Source organism: Parasteatoda tepidariorum, chromosome 2 (genome assembly GCF_043381705.1).
Source record: "Parasteatoda tepidariorum isolate YZ-2023 chromosome 2, CAS_Ptep_4.0, whole genome shotgun sequence".
NCBI classification, from domain to species: domain Eukaryota; kingdom Metazoa; phylum Arthropoda; class Arachnida; order Araneae; family Theridiidae; genus Parasteatoda; species Parasteatoda tepidariorum.
The window spans coordinates 14,797,111-14,815,484 of NC_092205.1; the positions used below are offsets into that span (position 1 = coordinate 14,797,111).

Below are 18,374 nucleotides of genomic sequence, written 5' to 3' on the forward strand. Positions count from 1 at the left end.
ATATATATATATATAATAATAATAAATAAATAGATACAAGAAAACACAAAGAAAGTTAAGAAAAGCAATAAGTTTCATAAGTTCAGCATTTTTTTTCCGGTTTTTTAAATAAAATTTCATCCCTTTTTTTTTTTAAACTGTTGTTTGTTATTTTTTTACTTATTATTTCCCCCTTTTTACATATGTCTTTAATTTTTCTTTGTTTTATTCTTCATTTTGAATATATATATATATATATATATTTGCAATAATTACCATTTTAAACTATCCGTTTATCAAGATTCATTTTTGTTTTATTATCATCATTAGAAACATTTACAATTTTTAATCTTAACTCAACATATGCATATTGAAAAAACCTAAAAACTTTTATTAACATTTAAAAATTTTTAGTTTCGAAGAATTAACAATAAAACATCATGATAAGCTTTATAAATAATATTCAATTAAACGTCTTTTATAAAAAAAACTTGAATGCAAAAACTATTGAAAGATTTAATGAATTTTCCATTTAAATTTATTTAACTATATTGAATAACAATTCAAAAAATTATCCAACAACAAAAAGCTAATTAACTGAGCTTGCATTTTTCCAGTAATTAAAGTAAACTAATTAAGTTTGATTTAAAAACGTGCATTTTTTAAAAAGAAAAATTATTATGCATTCATTAATGAACTTGAGATAAAACAATTTCTTTACGCTTAAAATATAAATCAAATTTCATCGCATCTTGAATAAAAACAGTTTTCATCAAAATTAAAGTTAAACAAAGGGATTAGCTATCTTAACGAACTGCTGCATTGCTTAAAAACTATTTTTCTTTAGGATGCTAAAACAAATAAGATTAGTTTGTGCTAATATTTTCCGACAACTGCAATTACTTTAGAGTCTGAGTAATGCATAGACAAGCAAAACCAATATCCTTATTTTGCAAATATTGTGGAAGGGTTAAAAAAATAAAAACTTTTATTCCTCCAGTTTCATTTTAAATAAAACTCAGAGGATATTTCGCAAATCTTTGTCATAGGGGATGACTTGTCGAGTAAAAATCAAAAAATGGATGAATGCAGTTTTAAAATATAAAGTTAAACTTTACTATCCGCTTTAATAAATCTCAATTCATTTGTAATTCAATGCATTTTATTGAAAACAATATGAATCAATTTTAAAACATTTTAATGCTGAAGTGAAATTTTTTTCTAATATTCATCGCTAAATTTAGTGAATCCCTTGTTAAAGCATTGGACTATTTTAAAACTAATAATTTGAGAGTAATTAGCGTCAATTAAATATAAGTTTTGGGGAAATTCATGAGCAATCTTTGTTACGCTATTATTCTATTAAAAAACTTTCTGAAGGTTAAATAGTGGTACTTTTTTAACTAAATACTATTTTAATAGGTATTGATAAATTTTTACACAGCAGAAAAAGTATGATCAAAACTACTAGAATAATCGTGTTTTTGGCTCTATAGGAACACAAAAAACGGTGGTAATTTTCACCAAAGAGCTTTGGTAATGATTTTGGTAATATTAACAATTAAATATGTATGTTAAATATACAATTGTTTATAATACATGTTAAAATCTGGTTTATGCTGGCAAACTCGGTAATTTCATCATCATACCTTAGAACATTATTTATTATTTATGAATATTATTTATGAATATTATTTATTTGATTAAGTTTACTTTTCAGTTTTGTACTTTTTACCTGCAGTAATAAGAACTGTAATTTAGAAAAACAGAATTTCCAGTAAAACAGAGAATACGGGCTTTCCTCATTTGTACCATCAACTCAAACGTCGCGTTTTAAAATTGCGTGCTAATAAATTGATAATCGATGTCTAAACCTTTTTAAAAATACATTGTTTGCAATATTCTTGAAAAATGGAAACAATCAATTCACGTATACTTACCATAGTCGCATTGATTAGCTAATTATCTTTTGCTGGCATTTAATCGAAAATAATATAGATTATATAGAATGGAGGAAAAACATTTCAGCTCGCTCCTCAAAAGTATTTCAATAGATTGTTTATAATATTTGACGTTAGTTATTATGACACTCAATGCTGAAGTCTGAAAAGGTTAATCACAAAAATAGACAGATCATTATAGGCGTTTTGGCTTTCAAAAACAACCAACAGGCTTTTCAAAACTGGTAGGAAGTGGTCACTCTTATGTTAAAGGTAATCTTTGCATTTATGATTTTTTTTAACGAAAGAAAAGCATTTTTTTTTATTTTCCCGTAGAATTATAAAGTCATTCTTCGCAGATAATTGAGCAAGTATCATGACAAAAAGTATTTTGACTCTCAATTCCCAAGTTTGAAAAGGTTCGTCACAAATACATTTTGAGTCTAAAAACACAAATTACAGAATTTTTGAAAATGACAGAAAATTATCACAATTATGTGGAAGTAAAAATTTATTCTTTATAATTTTTGTTCAATAAAATATGAAATAAATTTTTCATATATCCTCTTTCTACTATTCCATAGAACCTTGGAATCTAAAGTCTTTTTCCACAGATGAAATTAATAATTTGTATTTTTTTTAAAATTTTTAAAACATGAAGAACTGAAAATAATGTATTAAAAAAATTTAATCATTAGTTTAAGAGGTGATCCTACTTCTACTATGCCATTAACATTGTTTTTGTTTTTTTAAAGTCGACTGCTATTAAAACGGTAAAATATTATTTATATCTTATTAGAAAAACAATACTAATAAGAATCTTGAAAAATAGAATCAATCAATAATCTTATACTTAGGTACATCCTCAACAACAAATAATGCATGCTCGAAAGCTTCTATTATATATATTATTAGAAAAACAATATTGTTAAGATTCTTGAAAAATAGAAACATTCAATAATCTTATGCTTAAGTACTTAATATAAAAGTAAGTCAGTAAATGTACGTAATATAAATGTTAAGTACGTAATATTAAAAATAATTTATTAAAAAATGTAACCATTAGTTTAAAACGTCAATCTACTTCGTTTATGCCATCCACTTTTTTGTTGCTTTTTAAAGTCGTCTGCTGTTAAAATGGTAAAGTATTATCTATATTGCATTAGAAAAAAATATTGATAGAATTCTTGAAAAGTAGAATTAATCGATAATCTTATGCTTAAGTACATCCTCAGCATTTTTAATAATGCAAGAGCAAACAGGGTAGAAAAAATTCTATATAGATCAGAAAAGAAACATATTAGCTCCTGAAAAGTATTTTAATAGATTGTTTATTATGTTTGACAAAAGTTATTCCGGTACTCAATTCCAAAGACTGAAAAGGCAACAAAAAAAAAACGAGACACACATCATTATCTGCATTTTGGCTCTTAAGAACAACCTTTACAGACTTTTCAAAAATGGCAGGAGAAGATCACTGTTATGTGGAAGAAAGAATTCCTTCTTTATGATTTTTCCTTTTTCCGAAAAAATAAATAACTTTTTTTTTTCGTCTCTCCGTTTTTTTTTGTTATTCTGCACAACCATGGAATCCAAAGTCATTCTTTTTCGACTGACATGAGGAACTAAGTGGAAATCAATACGCTAGATTGATTCTCTTTTGTTGGATTTTTTTTTTCTCTCCACACGTCCATAGAGAATTTCTTCTTTGGGCTATGCGACTTTTCTTGTAGCTGCTTTACCGCAGTTTTGAAATATTTAATGGTATTCAGCATGGACTGAACAACCCCAGATAGGCAATAGGATGATAAAAAAAGTTGCCATAACCTCAAGCATTTCACTGTCGGTGTACCCACTATTTACTTTTTAATTAGTTAAACGATTAATATAATTAATGATAAATCAACTACAGTACAATCTCGAATTTCAATATCTCAAAAACCTTGTTATGTTAAAAAAATATTTTTCTCCTTGGCATTATATATCTATCTAATGTTGATTTGAATTCTTGTGTCGAAGAGTTTCTTCTCAAAATCTTGTTCTTTCGAAATAGAAATTGACTTTTTTCGGAAAAATCACAAAGTAAGTTTGTTGTGAACCTATTCTTTTCTACTTAATGCATAATTATTTTTGTCTTGCTTTTGAAAATAAAATTATCATTGTTGTATTTAGACTTATAGTCAAACAATCATTACATACTTATTTAACAGTAGTTGTTCTTATGTTTCATGACTCGACTTTTCAGAGTAAAATTTTAGAATGCACTTTTCTACTTTTTAGATCAGATTTTGTTCTGACCTTGTTATCTCGAAAACTCGCTATTTCGAAATTTTTTTAAGCGTCCCTTCAACTTTGAGACATCGAGAGTGCACTGTATTTATATCAATAAAGCTTAGCTTAAACCCGATCCACCCTCGCAGAAAGTACTGAAGTATCGAAGTGCGTGTTCTATCAGTACAAGAAAAAAATGGATTGCATCGATGAACAAAGAAGGCCTGTGAATGAAGCAATAACAAGGGTGACCCTGGGTAGCACTGGTGTAAATGTACAAATGTAAGGATGTGCTGTTTATAGAGCCCTAAGCCACTACTAAAGAATGTTCAGTAATCTGGATGTTCAGATGTTAGGTGCATAATAAGACAAAACAACAAAATTTGGAGCATGATATATGAACATGAATTCTGAATGAAGGTGAAGATTTTACTAATCAGAAATGTTCAAAGTTGAATTAATTTTGAGAATGCAGTTTTGAACATAAGGAATGAATAAGTTATGTGTTGTAGATTATCACATTGATACTCCTTTCTGTTGAAAAGTTATTCAGCTATTGCTATCTAATGCACACAGTGTGGAAAATAAAAAAAAACAGACACCAACCTAAATAACTTTTTACCTAATGATCAGAATAGCTCTTGAGAAATCAAATTTTAAAAAAAGTTTATTTAAATCTTGTCTTTTGCCATGTAAAACTGCAATTGTTAAAATGATGTAAGAAATTGCATACCTTACGATTCAATTTTTTTCGGCTAACATTAAAGAAAATAATAAAAATTAATAAATATTTAATAAGAAATTAATTTTTAACCGGAACTATCTTCGGAAAAACAAATTTTATAATTGTGTGCAAATGCTTTTTAATTCGCTTACAAAATGTTCGAGACATGGCGAATATGCCATAAGTGAAGTTAACATTGATGGGTCAAAACATTGGACTACTTTTCTGATTAAACTAGTGGAGCCATATTTTCCAGATTACATTTAATAATCTTATTTTGGGGGTCAAAAATCCGAAACAGTAAGAAAAGGGTAGGTTTTTTTTTTAAAAAAAATTACGTTTTTGTGTTTGATTTCGTGTCTTAAAATATCGTCTGTGCTAATTAATTAGCATATTGGAAGTCACCTCTTCAAACCATTAAGATTGAGTCCTGGAATGTGAAGATCCAAACATTAAATCAAAAGTTATTCAGGATAGTCCATTTTTCATTTTGTGCACTGTACATTAAGCATTTTCTTTCAAATGTGTGTAGCAAAATTCATAAGACTTGAATACAAACATTAACAAATGGTTTCTCTTTAATTTTAGATCATTAAAGATTACAAATTGTTTATAGTTGTTGGAGTATTAGTTATGATAGATGTTATAATTCTCATAACATGGCAAACTGTCGATCCTTTTTATCGTAAAACTACTAATGGACAACCACTGGTAAGTAAAATTACTTGAATTCATTGTTATTTATTTTATTTTTATCCCAATTCTTCACAAGACCATAATTATTATAAAAATCTGTAGCCCTTATTACTTAACTACTAAATGTGTGTAATTACTAAAAGTCTGTAGCCCTAATTACCTATTAACTTCGTTAAGTCTTACTTAAAATTTTATTTTAAAGTAGCTGTTTCTAGCACAAGTTTCATCACTTATAGATTAAACTTATTATTTAAACAGCAAAATGCATGGCTGCCTTTTTGTTAGATTTCAGTCACCTTTTAATACAGATCTACCTATTAGTATTACCTAACATAAATAAATAAATAAACAAACTTATTGGGATTGTTAAAGTGTTGTCATTTATTTTCATACCAGTGAAACAAGATTTAAATTATACTAATTATATTATTTACTAATTATATTATAAATTGTAATTATATTATAAAACGTAATATAAAATTTTGTTTGTTGCATTGTCTTATCGAAACTGAGAATACATTCATATGATTTATTTTTAATAAAACTACTAATGCTTAAAGTAAAACGCTCTTCTTTTTTTTAAAAAAGAAAGGTTTATCAAAATAAATAGACGTATTACAAACATATCAATGGAAAGTACATGAAGAATAGGACATAAAATATTAAAATATTCGTTTTTTATTATCACCACAACAAAAAGCTTATTTTCAAGATCCATCCATTTTATGACGGATATTTATTAAATATGTCTTCGTAGCTTTATTTAAATTCAGAAAGGCTGAGAGAAGACGTTTGCTTATTACATATGTTACCTACGGTGCATTGTTTGCAATGCAATTTAAACCAATTATGAATCATGAGAATACACATTTTACCTAAACATTGTATGCAATAACAAATAATCATTAGACAAATTATGTTAGTATAGTTAATTTGGAATATTGGACCTTAAACTTTAATAAAAAATATCAGTAAAGAAAAAGCCGAATGCATGGCCCTAAAACTTACAAAAAATTTACTTGAGTTAAAGGAATATCACATAATGACCTTATAAGAAAAAAATTTAAAGAAAATCAATTTTAATAAAGAAATTTTTTAACGTTTTTTAATACAATAAACATTAGTGGAAGAAATATCGGACATTGACCACGTTTTCCTGCGATATATTATCCCGGGTAATCTGGTTATTATGAATAATAATGGTTATTATTAAAATTACATGTAAAATTACTTAAAAAAAATATTAACTTTTTTTAGCAGCACGATATTTCACTTAACAGTAAAAAATACTAATATCATTAATTAAATGTATGTAAGAGTTATTTTTTACAACTTATCGGTTTGTCATTTATCGTTGCACAGAATTATTAGACATTGTGAGAAATACCGGATTCTCAACTTCGCTTCTACCATTTAGAATATCCTTTTATTTATTTCTCTTGCATCTTCGCTTACGTTGAAAGCATATATAAAGAATCCATGAAAAAAGCAGCGATAAAACTAAAATAATAAATTTTCGAAAATTCAATTTATCCGAAACAAGATATCACCTCCATACACCATTTCCAACTTTCTCTCTTGCCCAAAAGCTCCAAAGAAATCTTAACCATCCCAATAACTCCATTTTTATTTCTATTGACAAAAACAGTCAATATATGTCATTCCAAAAGAAAAGGAAAAATGAAGTTATGGAAGTTTATGTCTGAAGTTTTCTGTGCTGACCGATTGACTTTTGATTCACTCGTGGGCATTTGATTTCCAACCTAAGAAAAAGCTCTTACTTACCGAACAAGAACTGAAGATGTTGTTGTACAAAATAAAGGGGAAATGAAACAGGAAGTTAGAAAAATGAAATGTTTGGTGCTTCGGAAAATTGTGTTGAAACTTCTTTACGAACGGTTTACTTAAATTCTCTAGTAGGAATTGAATAGGAGTAAATGGAATTTCTTTATTTCATCTCTGTTTACTTTTAAATTATCTATTTAAACAGGAAAATAGTAGAGTATACCAACAACTAAGAAAATTAGAAAGCTTTCAATTCTATTAAACACATGCAGCTTTTCAATTTTTCTTTTCTGAAAAACTTTAAGAGCTTAATCTACTTTATACGAGACGTAAGAAATTAAATAAGACTATGATGTGCTTGGACCATTTTTTTTTTAAATTTTTATTTGATAAATAGAAGTTTTCATACCATTCGTTTAAAAATAGAAGCTTATGAAGTATTAAAATTAATGTAAGATAATGAAAAAATAAATCAAATGTCATATTTTATTCATTTTACAAAGTTTTATTAGTTGGTTGTTTAGGACATGTGGCGTATGTTCAAAATATTAATCACTTATAACCGCTCAAAAAAATCGATATTTGAGTTGAATAATGCTGAATAATGCAGGATCCAATGAAATCGTTGACAAAACGAAAGACTTATGCTTCAAATGAATCAACCAGTCAATTAGAAATGAAATAAATCAGAAATTATTGTTTTTTTTTAAATGAACGTTTTCTAACATGAGCTATAAACCTATATATAAGATAAAAACAAAATGGTGTTACACCATTTATTATTGTTGTCGGTGATAATTTTAGTAGCTGGAAAACTACAGGGTAGGATCCAGTTTTTCCACAATTATTTCCATACATTTTTGGTTGCGATCAGGATAAAGTTAACAAATTAATTAATATTAATAATATTTTTTTATTAAGAATGATTTTGATTGATTTTTAAATGAAGAGTTTAAAACTAAAAGAGTTGTTTCTTTATTATATTGTTATTCTATCATATTACCTTAAAGTACTACACTTAAAGACAAATTTTTTTAAATAGGTGACTCAATTCATTAACCTATTTTTAACAATTATTTTTTCGATGCAAATTATGTAATACTCTTCTATAAATTTCAAGGAAAGTGATTTGTTAAATAATTGAGAGTTTCGATCAGTTTCATGCACGATGTGTTACTTGCATAAATTGTATTCCATATATTAGCCTGGTTGGAAAACGGAAATATTAAATTAGGGTTGTGCATTTACAAAATTTTTGATAACACAATACCTTAAATTTTAAATATTATTCTAAGAAATAATTTCTAAGTGAACTTATTTATGTTCATTAATAGATCTAAATAGAATCAAAGAAAATATTTGAATTTATTCTTTTAAAAAATAAAAATTTACTTTTTTAAACCAAATATAAAATTTTATGCCCCTTTCAGGAGACTTAACTATTATTCAATTTGCCAAAAGCGTTTTTGGTAAACATGTGATGACTCAGGCAATTTTTGATCAAATTGAAATTCTTATTTTTGAAAAAAAATTTATTAATCTGAAAATAATCAGAATATATTTTAGAAAAATATTTTTAACTATATTGAAAGCTTCTCTTGTTTGCAAAGTGAAAAATGTTATATTTAAAATGTTTCTATAACCTTAAGATAACGGCCTCATTACAAAAATAAGGTCATTGAAACATAACACTTATTTGCTATATTAACGTCGAAATAAATAAAAGTTACTATTTTAACTTCAAATCAAACTTCTAATCCATCATCATTAAATGTCTCCCATAGAATCTCTATAAAAAATAAAAGCTTTCGTTAAGTAAAAGGAATTTTGGTCCTTGGCTCTTGTTTTTCTATCTTAGCTGTTACTTAAATAAAGAAATCGAGTGTCTTTATTGAAGATTTCCTCCATTCTCAGTTCCTTTTTTTTCTTACCTTTCTTTCAATCGTTTATTTTTCTAGCGATTTTTTATCAGTTAAAAACATTATTGTGCAAAAAAACGAAGAAAAAAAAAACACTTGTATTTTACAGCGAATGTTGCGGTGACCGTGACTGCCAGCAGGTACTATAAAACGTACAGCAAATTTACAGTTTTAAATGTTACAGTAGACTGAAATTAAGTTTTAAGCAAAGCTGTTGTTTTGAACATTACAACAGACTGTTGCAAAACTTAAAACAAAGTTGCTGTTTTGAATATTACAGCTAACGTAAAATTTACAACTAAATTACTGCGACTGCCAGCAGGTACTGTAAAACTTACAGCAAATTTACAGTTTTAAATGTTACAGTAGACTGATATTAAGTTTTAAGCAAAGCTGTTGTTTTGAACATTACAACAGACTGTTGCAAAACTTAAAACAAAGTTGCTGTTTTGAACATTACAGCTAATGTAAAATTTACTACTAAATTACTGTTTTAAACATTACAGCAAACTGATGTAAATTTCACATTGTAGTGTGAATACTACAGCAACCTGTTGTTGATGTCGCAATGTGCTGTTTTGGGCAGTGTTGGGAATACAACAGTGTCAACTGACATGTCAATAGTGTCAACAGTAGTCAGTGACAGTGACTCAGTTAGTTAACAGTATCAACTGACTGAGGATGGACAGCACTGATAGTGCACAGCACTATCAGTGCAGTCCATCCTCAAAATGCTGTATAGTGTCTTTAACAAATTAAAGATATTTCTAGATTTTTTTTCAAATAATGTTTCGTTGCGCAAATGTTTGATTAAACTGAAGTCATTGTAAAAATAGGAAATTAAAATCAATAAAACACATAAGTTATAATAATTTTCTTATGGAATTGCTTGCACTTCCTTAAAAAATTACTGTCTAAAGAAATTTCTTTATTACTCTTTCTTATTTTAATAACAGCATTTTCTGAAACGACACAATAAAGAATATAAAAATGTGTACTCTTCATTTCAGAAAAATATTAAAAATTCAATCTTTATTCAAAGAATGGTTTCAACACCACTGTTTCGAAAGCAGCCTTAGATAAACTTTTAATTTTATTTTTGGCTTGCACACGTCTTAAAATTATAAATCTAAGACAAAATATTTTTTTTTAAATTGAAGACAAACTTTTACGTGAAAACTACAAACATTTTGTATCACTCATGCGGAGAACTTTAAGAATTGTAATAAATAAATATAAAAATAATTTTTTTCCTAATCAATAAGATGGTTACCTGTGTTTCGAAATAAAATCTTTCTAAGAAAAATTCAAATATACGAGAGAAAGAATTTAATACATTGTTTCAAATTGCTTCTTTAAAGGAAAAATACTAAACATTATTTCCTAAATCATGACAAAATAATACATTTAATAAATTCACTCTTAATTTTTAGTTCAAAACTTAGCTAACATTATGCAAAATCTAGAAACAAAGTTTCAAAGAATTCTATCGATTTAACTTTTTCTTATAATGTCTGTTAACGTAGAAAGTTTTGTTTTTTATAATCAACTTTTTTTTTTTGGAAAATGTATTTAAAGTATGTAATTGCAAAAAAACAAAAGCGAAAAAAACGTCTGACAGCATTTGAAAAAAACAGCAAATATAAGTTCATTTTTAAAAATCGGAGAAAAAAAATTAGGAAACTAATTAACAAAAGTTCAAATAGAGACAATAAAAAATCGAAAATTTAGTCAAAATTGCCGATTTTTAACTAATAGGATACCTTACAACTTTTACTAGTCCAATTAAAAAAAAAGTAAATACTAAAATACGTCACAAAACTATAACTTCTGTAAAAATCTTAAAACAAAAAAATATTTATGTTCCTCTTAAAATACAATCCGCAGTCACATTTAGTTAAAATAAGATCACACAAAACATAATTAACATATGCTTCGATATATTCTGGAACATAAATTATAACAATTTTCTTGTGAAATTACTTGCACTGCAATGAATGTCAAAATGAATTTCTTTGTTCTTATTTTAACAGCAACATTTCCCTGAAGGGAGGATATAAGTATTTTTATTCTTCATTTCAGCTATACATTAAAAATCCGACACCAAGTTTTCCTTTTTTAAGAGTCTGATTAGAGTAATTACAAAAAGAAAGTAAAACTCCAACTCTCTTCCTTTCTCTTCATCTGGCTGAAATAAATATATATATGTATTTTTTCCCCAAAGAAAAGCAGAAATCAATTTGCGTGCGTGATAAGTTTGCATATTTTTCCTCAAGGTTGAATAGAAAGAAACTAAGGAAGATGAATATTTTTCATTTTCTTCCAGAAGCTATGCTGTAAGAAAAGTAGTTAAGGAAATATCTTCAGGTTTCCACTCTCAAATGAAGTTTCAGAAAACTTTCGCAATGTTTTACAAAGCTAGAATTATTTGAACGACAAAAATAATTTATTTACGCGGTGTGCGATTCAAAATAATTGTGCGGGAGACTTTAGAAAGGAATTTTTAATTTTATGATTTGATAAAATATGCAGAATTTTTCTTATGACTAATTGACTTACTATATTTTCTTTTGCAAAGCGAAACGAATTTATTTTGTTTGTCAAGAACTGAGATATTTGAAACAAGTTTTCAGAGAAGGACACGGAATGGATGCAGTTATTTTATTGATAAATTTTCCACTTGTTAAAAAATAGATTCGTCAAAATTCAACTTATTATTTCTTATTTTCTCACATGATAAGTGCGTGGAAAATGTTTTGTTATATTCAGGAAATTACTGTCTTCACTTACATGAGGATACCAAATTCGCCAAAAGCATTATATTTAAAACAAGCCTATCAACTCATTCACTTAGATTGTAAGGCAAATATATATTTATCTGATTTATTAAATAGAATATATTTGAAACAAGTTTTTTAAAAAGTCGTGACATAATTTTTAAATTTGGTAGCTTGTGAGTTAAAACCAAAAAATTAACTACTGTATTTATATTTGATTCAATTGATTTAATTAAATTAAATTATTTTTTTAGCAAATAACTTTATATCTTAGGTTCATTTACTCACAGAATAAAAACTCAGTAAAATGCATCAAATTATTTTAGTTTTAGAAAAAAATCTTTTGAGAAATCCTCTAATTGTAATTTTTTTTTAAGTTAAGGAAATTATTTTCACTTTTTATAAAATAAAAATGAACCAAAAGCTGTAGATCTAATTCCATTTAAAGATTGATTGGAAAGTATTTAACAAAACAAAAAGGAGTATTGCCAGGAACTGAAACTGTGAAAAATTTTGATAATCGAACCTTTTGATAAGATGATTCCTGTATCATCCTGATACACTGGACAAACGGTTTCAAAACCAGAAAAGAAGTTCTGGAAAAGAGAGATGGCATTCAAATAACGAAGCAATTTCGTCGAATATGCATAATTTCGTTAACAGTTGTCAGAAATTTCGAAATGCAGCTCAAGGATTCCAGAATCATTGAAAATAAAATTTCATATCTGAGAAAAAATTTTGCGATGTTATTTTTATCAAATTCACATTTATTGAACAAATGCATTAAAAGAGCGGTAATTTATGTTTTGAGAGTGCAATAAGGAAAATATTGAGCCGATCATGTTTACTCATACACATTAAAGTTATTGAAGAAATACATCAAATACTTTGTGTATTTATAATGCAGGAAGGGAAAGTATAGAGAGTCATTTTTATCAAATTCATAATTGAAGTTATTGAACAATAACATCAAAATAACAGGAATTTATGTTTTGATAGTGAAATAAGAAAAATTGTAGAGATGATACGTCAATCAAGTTTACTCCTACACAACTAAAGTTATAGAAAAATAACACAAAACAGTTAGAATTTGTGTATTGATAATACAGTGAAAGAATGTCGAGAGATGTTTATCAAATTCGAAATAAAAGTTATTGAACAAATACATCAAAAGAGCTGGAATTTATGTTTTGATTGTTCAATGGGCTTCACGAAAGTTATTGGAGGTAATGCGGGTGAGATTATTCTTGTTTTCCAGTGGCGCCATCTATTACCAAGAATTCGACTTCACACCTATACGTCACATCCGTTTATAATGTTGACCCATTGATACATCCATTCATTCATCCACAGATCGTAATTTTGACCTGAACCAGAAAAAGATAAATCTCCAATCCAGTACAACCGGTATAACTTGTTATTGGAATATGGAGGACTTCGTGACCCTACAGATTCAACGTACACCAGTTACCATTTACTGTACGGGAAGTCAAAGCCGGCTAGATTCGAACTCCCATTCTCACGAACTCGAATCCAGCGTCTTACCTACCAGACTATTAAATTAAATTCCCATTCAGTTTGGAGCTCTAGTCAAAATTTGAGCACACTAGTTAGTCAGAAAGTAGTATACCGTTAACTGACGATGATATGGTAAGAAATTTTTTTCATAGTTATGAAGCGATAAAAATTTTTATTGTCTTCATACACATAGCTCCATTAAGCACACTAGTTAGTCAAAAAGTAGTTAAAATTTTGATTCTCGAAAAATTATATTCTGCAATAAAATGACGATGCATTCTGAGCCTGACTATATCGGTCGAGAAATAGTCAGTACTTTCATTGACCACGAAAGTGCTGGAGAAGTTCAAGTGCTCCATGCATTCGAAAAGTGCAAAACATTTAAACACCAATTTAAACATTCATTTAATATATTTATATTTTAAAAACCGGGAGATAAATTAACCTAATGTATGTGCACCACAACTGAAAATTACACCTGTGAATGTGAACTATAATAATTCCCTTAGTTTAAATGCTTTTAAAAAAATATAAGAGCCATAATTTCATACTTCCAAAAGGTATTTTAATATATCCTTTAGTTTAAAACATTTTAGAGGTAATTTACTGTATTCTAAGGAAATAGTCTTTTGTTTAACTGCTTAATTAAAACCATTAATGAGTATTCTTTATGTAAACCAATGAAAATGTAACAAATATCAATATAATTAATCTTCATATTTTTCTATTCCTCATATGAAACAAATTGTTTCTTTTTGCAATTAATAAAAAGCTAATTACTCCATGTGCTTTTTGTACGGAGGATTAAAAAATGCTAAAAATAAATTCCCATCTCCATCGCTCAGATGAATAGAAAAAAAATATTTTCTGCAAAATAAAAAGTAGAAAAAAGTAAAACTTCAACTAAAAACTTTCTTTTCCATATTCATTAAAGACATCGTAGCTTAATTAGAGCAACTGCAGAATTGGTTGTTGCTAGAATCGTTTTATTACTTCTGTCGTCATCTCAAAAATGAAAATGGCGAAAGACTTTTCTCATTAAAAGGTTGTGTCTAGAACAATTTTTAGAAGTTTCTAACAAGGTAAATTTTATCGAATGTACATTTCAGGATAATTTTTGATAGCCAATAGCCTTTTCGGAGGAACTAAATAATGATTTTTGGATTGCTTTTAGAAAAGATTTTTTATGTGGAGATGTCTTTTAAAGAAAATATCATTTTCAATTTTTTTATCTTGTCAAAGTTTCCAGTCTTTTTGAAAAATATAAAGCTTTTTTTTCAAAAAATGTTTTATTTAAAAATATATATTTATGCAAACTTTTAAAAAATGCAAATTGTTTACTTGACCAAATGAATCATTAACAAACCAAATTCACATTTTAGAATTTTCTCTCGTTAATGTACATGGACATTTTTTAAAAAAAAAATGAAATTTTAAAGGAATAAAAGATTTTTAAAAGAAAGTTAAATATCTTTTTAAAGAAAGGAATTATTAGTACCTTTCCAAATATTATATGAGAAATACGCTCAATTTTACCAAAAACCAGTATCCTTACACTAGATAAATACTGGAAAAAAATTATTATCTTCTTTACACGTTTTAAAATTTTTTTATACATTTTGCTAAAAGCTATACTTTTTATCCGTCTAAAACATTATGAAATTAAATATTTCCGATAAATACTTTTAATTAAAATTAATTAAGTTCTTAAAAATTATCATTTCAAATATTAGTTTTGAAATTGTGTGCATGAATGTTTTGATTCACTTTATTAGTTAAAGCGACATAGAAAATTATGCAAAAAGTGAAATTTACATTAAAGCACAAATCTTTTAATCACTCTCTTTTTTGAACTCATGGGTTAATTTTTTCCCCTCCAAATTTAGGCTTACCCCATATTTTGACTGGAAATTTGAATCCATACAAGTCAAGTTATTTCTTTCAAGAAAAAAATTTCTTTTTGATTTTGAAAATGAATTATTTTTGATAACTATAATGTTACAAATTTAGATAGAGAAATATCCGCGTTTTTGTTGCCTCATAAGAGAAGTAAATACGTAGATTATCTCTAACAATTGAGAATGCATATTAGTATATAAGAACACAATTATTAAAACAAACCATTTTAGTCTTTTGTTTCCGGTTGAAAAAAATACGAGATGCATTTAATGTTATTCCTAATTAATTTATGAAATTTATTTTACACGAAGATAATGAATCTCTAAATATTTCATGAAAATTTAATAGCATTGCTAGTTGCTAGTTAAACTTTACTCAGAAGTTAATAAGTTAAATGTTTCGATCTGTCTGAATTTACCTTAATTAAATTTTATTTGGAATCGAAAGCGTACATATTTATTATAAACACTAGCTGAATTCCTGTTCTTAGTACGGAGTGGGAAAAAAGTAAGCAATCAATATATCAAACCAGAACAACCCTACGAAATCCTTCACAAAATTGATATACTTGTATCAACACCTTTAGTAAAGTTAAAATAATTAAATTTTTTAAATTTAATATCATATTTAGTCGCTCCCGGTAACTTTACTTTATTAGATGAAGCTAAACAGGTCTTCAGTAGTTCATCCCATATAAATGAAGATATTCTGCATGTAGAATTTTTTGGAATGAGGCTGTTGTGCCATGACAGCTCTTGGCAGTCAAAAATTATCATAATCGCCAATTTTTTTTCCGGTGCTTATCCCCTATGACCTCGAGAGGGACAGTAATAAATCTCTTTTCACAGAATCTATATCAAAATTTTTTAGTATTGATGTAGTTTTCATGCTAATCAAATGTACTAATAAATTATAATTTACCTACATTTCTAATTTTGGTACCCATTAAAGCTACACTTATTACCGTAAAATCAGTACTACCTGTAACCGAAATTAATGACGCATTATTGGCGTCAGTAATAATATGATGAATTTTTTCTTTTCTCCTAAACGAATTAGTGCTATTTTTATATTAATTTTGTCATATAGCAATTAGAGTTTTTTTTATTTCGGTTAATTTATTCAGTTATTGCAATAATTAATTAAACATCATTGACGTCAATGAAAATATTGCAATTTTTTACATTAGGGCCATTTTTCTTTTAATTTTTGTTTATAGCAATTAGAGTGCGTAGTTTTTTTTTTATTTCAGTTAATACTTCTTACCAAAATTAACTAAGCATCATTGATGTCATTGGCGAAGGGGGTTAGGATCGTGGGCTAAATTTGAACTTTTCAGTCACCATCCAAACTTCAGGAAGATAGAACAAGTGATTCTGGAATTAAAAGAGAGACACACAGACAAGCTCTTCATATTATTATTTTAAAAGAGGCAAATTCAAAAATGCAAACGTTAAAATGCGACGCAACAGTAAAAAAAATGAGGTGTAACATAGTTAATTTTCTGAAATTAACTGGAAAACCGTAGTTGGAATTTATAGTTACGAATGATTCAAATTTACTACTAAACCAATAAGTCGGGTTGTTTATGCAGAATCCGAATTATTTAAGGAGTTTTCAAGTGGGATTGAACTTGTAGGGATACCTGAATGTTACATTTCCCATAAAATAGTTTTATTGACAAATTTTAGACAGGTGAATATTAGATTTTTTTTTATATAAACAAGCATAACAAAAATGTATAACAAAAATGAGTTTTTTTTCCATCAGTAACCATGCAATTTACATTTATTTACAGAAGAAATGGAAAATTAAAAAATATTACCGTCACAATATATTATTTTATATGATTACTCATGGCGTGCAATAAATCATTTCAACGAAAATAATAAAAAACTGTATCGAAATAAATAATGAAAACATTTTAATATTTTTGGCAATTATTATTGTAGAGCATGGAATAGTTTTAATGACACATTTTGTATCGCTGAGTTTTAGATCTGTTTTTTATGCTTATAATAAAAATAATTTTTCTCCTTCGGCCTAAAAATGAGGCTCAAACTTAGGAAGGGCTAAGCATTTTTAAATTTGGCGTTCAATTCGATATGTTCGGCAAGGTTTTTGCCCATTTAAAATTTGTGTTTGAAAAACATTCTCTTTTTTTTTGTAATTCGCACTGTATAACAAAAATGAGTGATATTTTTTTCACCAATTACTACACAATTTACAATTATTTTCAAAAGAAAAGGAAATTTAAAAAATTTTATAAAATATCACCGTTACAATATGTTATTTTATATGATTACTTATGGCATTTAATAAATCATTTCAACAAAAATAATAAAAAAGAACTGTCTGGAAATAAATATTGAAAATTATATAATACTTTTGGCAATCATTATTATAGAGCATATATATGATGGAAAGGGAAAATTCAGTAACGTTCCTCTCAAGCAGATTAAACAAAGTGGAAATATAATCCTCTTCAAGAAATGGAAACCCTATCTTAAGTAGAAAAGAAAACAGATCTCCGTAAAGTAAAAGTCCCATACTTGAGACAAACTTATGTTTCTGATATGGCAAAAAGAAATAAAAAGAATCGCGTTCGTTATGGAAGATAAAAGAATAAAGTTGGCGAATCTTTGGATGGATAAAAAATGTATTTTATGGATTCTGAATTCATCATTTATTTAACAATGTTTTGGATTAAGGAAAAAAAATTTAAATTTTTCCCGCATTTGAAGTTGATTGTATGTCCTCAAACTAAAACTTTTTTTTAAAATAAAACTTTATTGAAAATAGCTATTATTAGTGGATTTAAAAGTATTAAAAAATTATAATAACTTGAAAATATATTCCGTATTTC

At 26.9% G+C, this 18,374-nt stretch overlaps 1 protein-coding gene across 2 annotated transcripts in view; it reads left to right on the plus strand.

The window, feature by feature from the left end:
* LOC107448832 (gamma-aminobutyric acid type B receptor subunit 2) overlaps positions 1-18,374 on the plus strand; it is a 274,252-nt gene that overhangs the window by 215,825 nt on the left and 40,053 nt on the right. For both annotated transcript variants that reach the window (XM_043051303.2, XM_016064184.3), the window contains exon 13: positions 5,503-5,625. In XM_043051303.2, the coding sequence (XP_042907237.2) occupies positions 5,503-5,625 (123 nt within the window). The remainder of the gene's footprint in view (positions 1-5,502; positions 5,626-18,374) is intronic.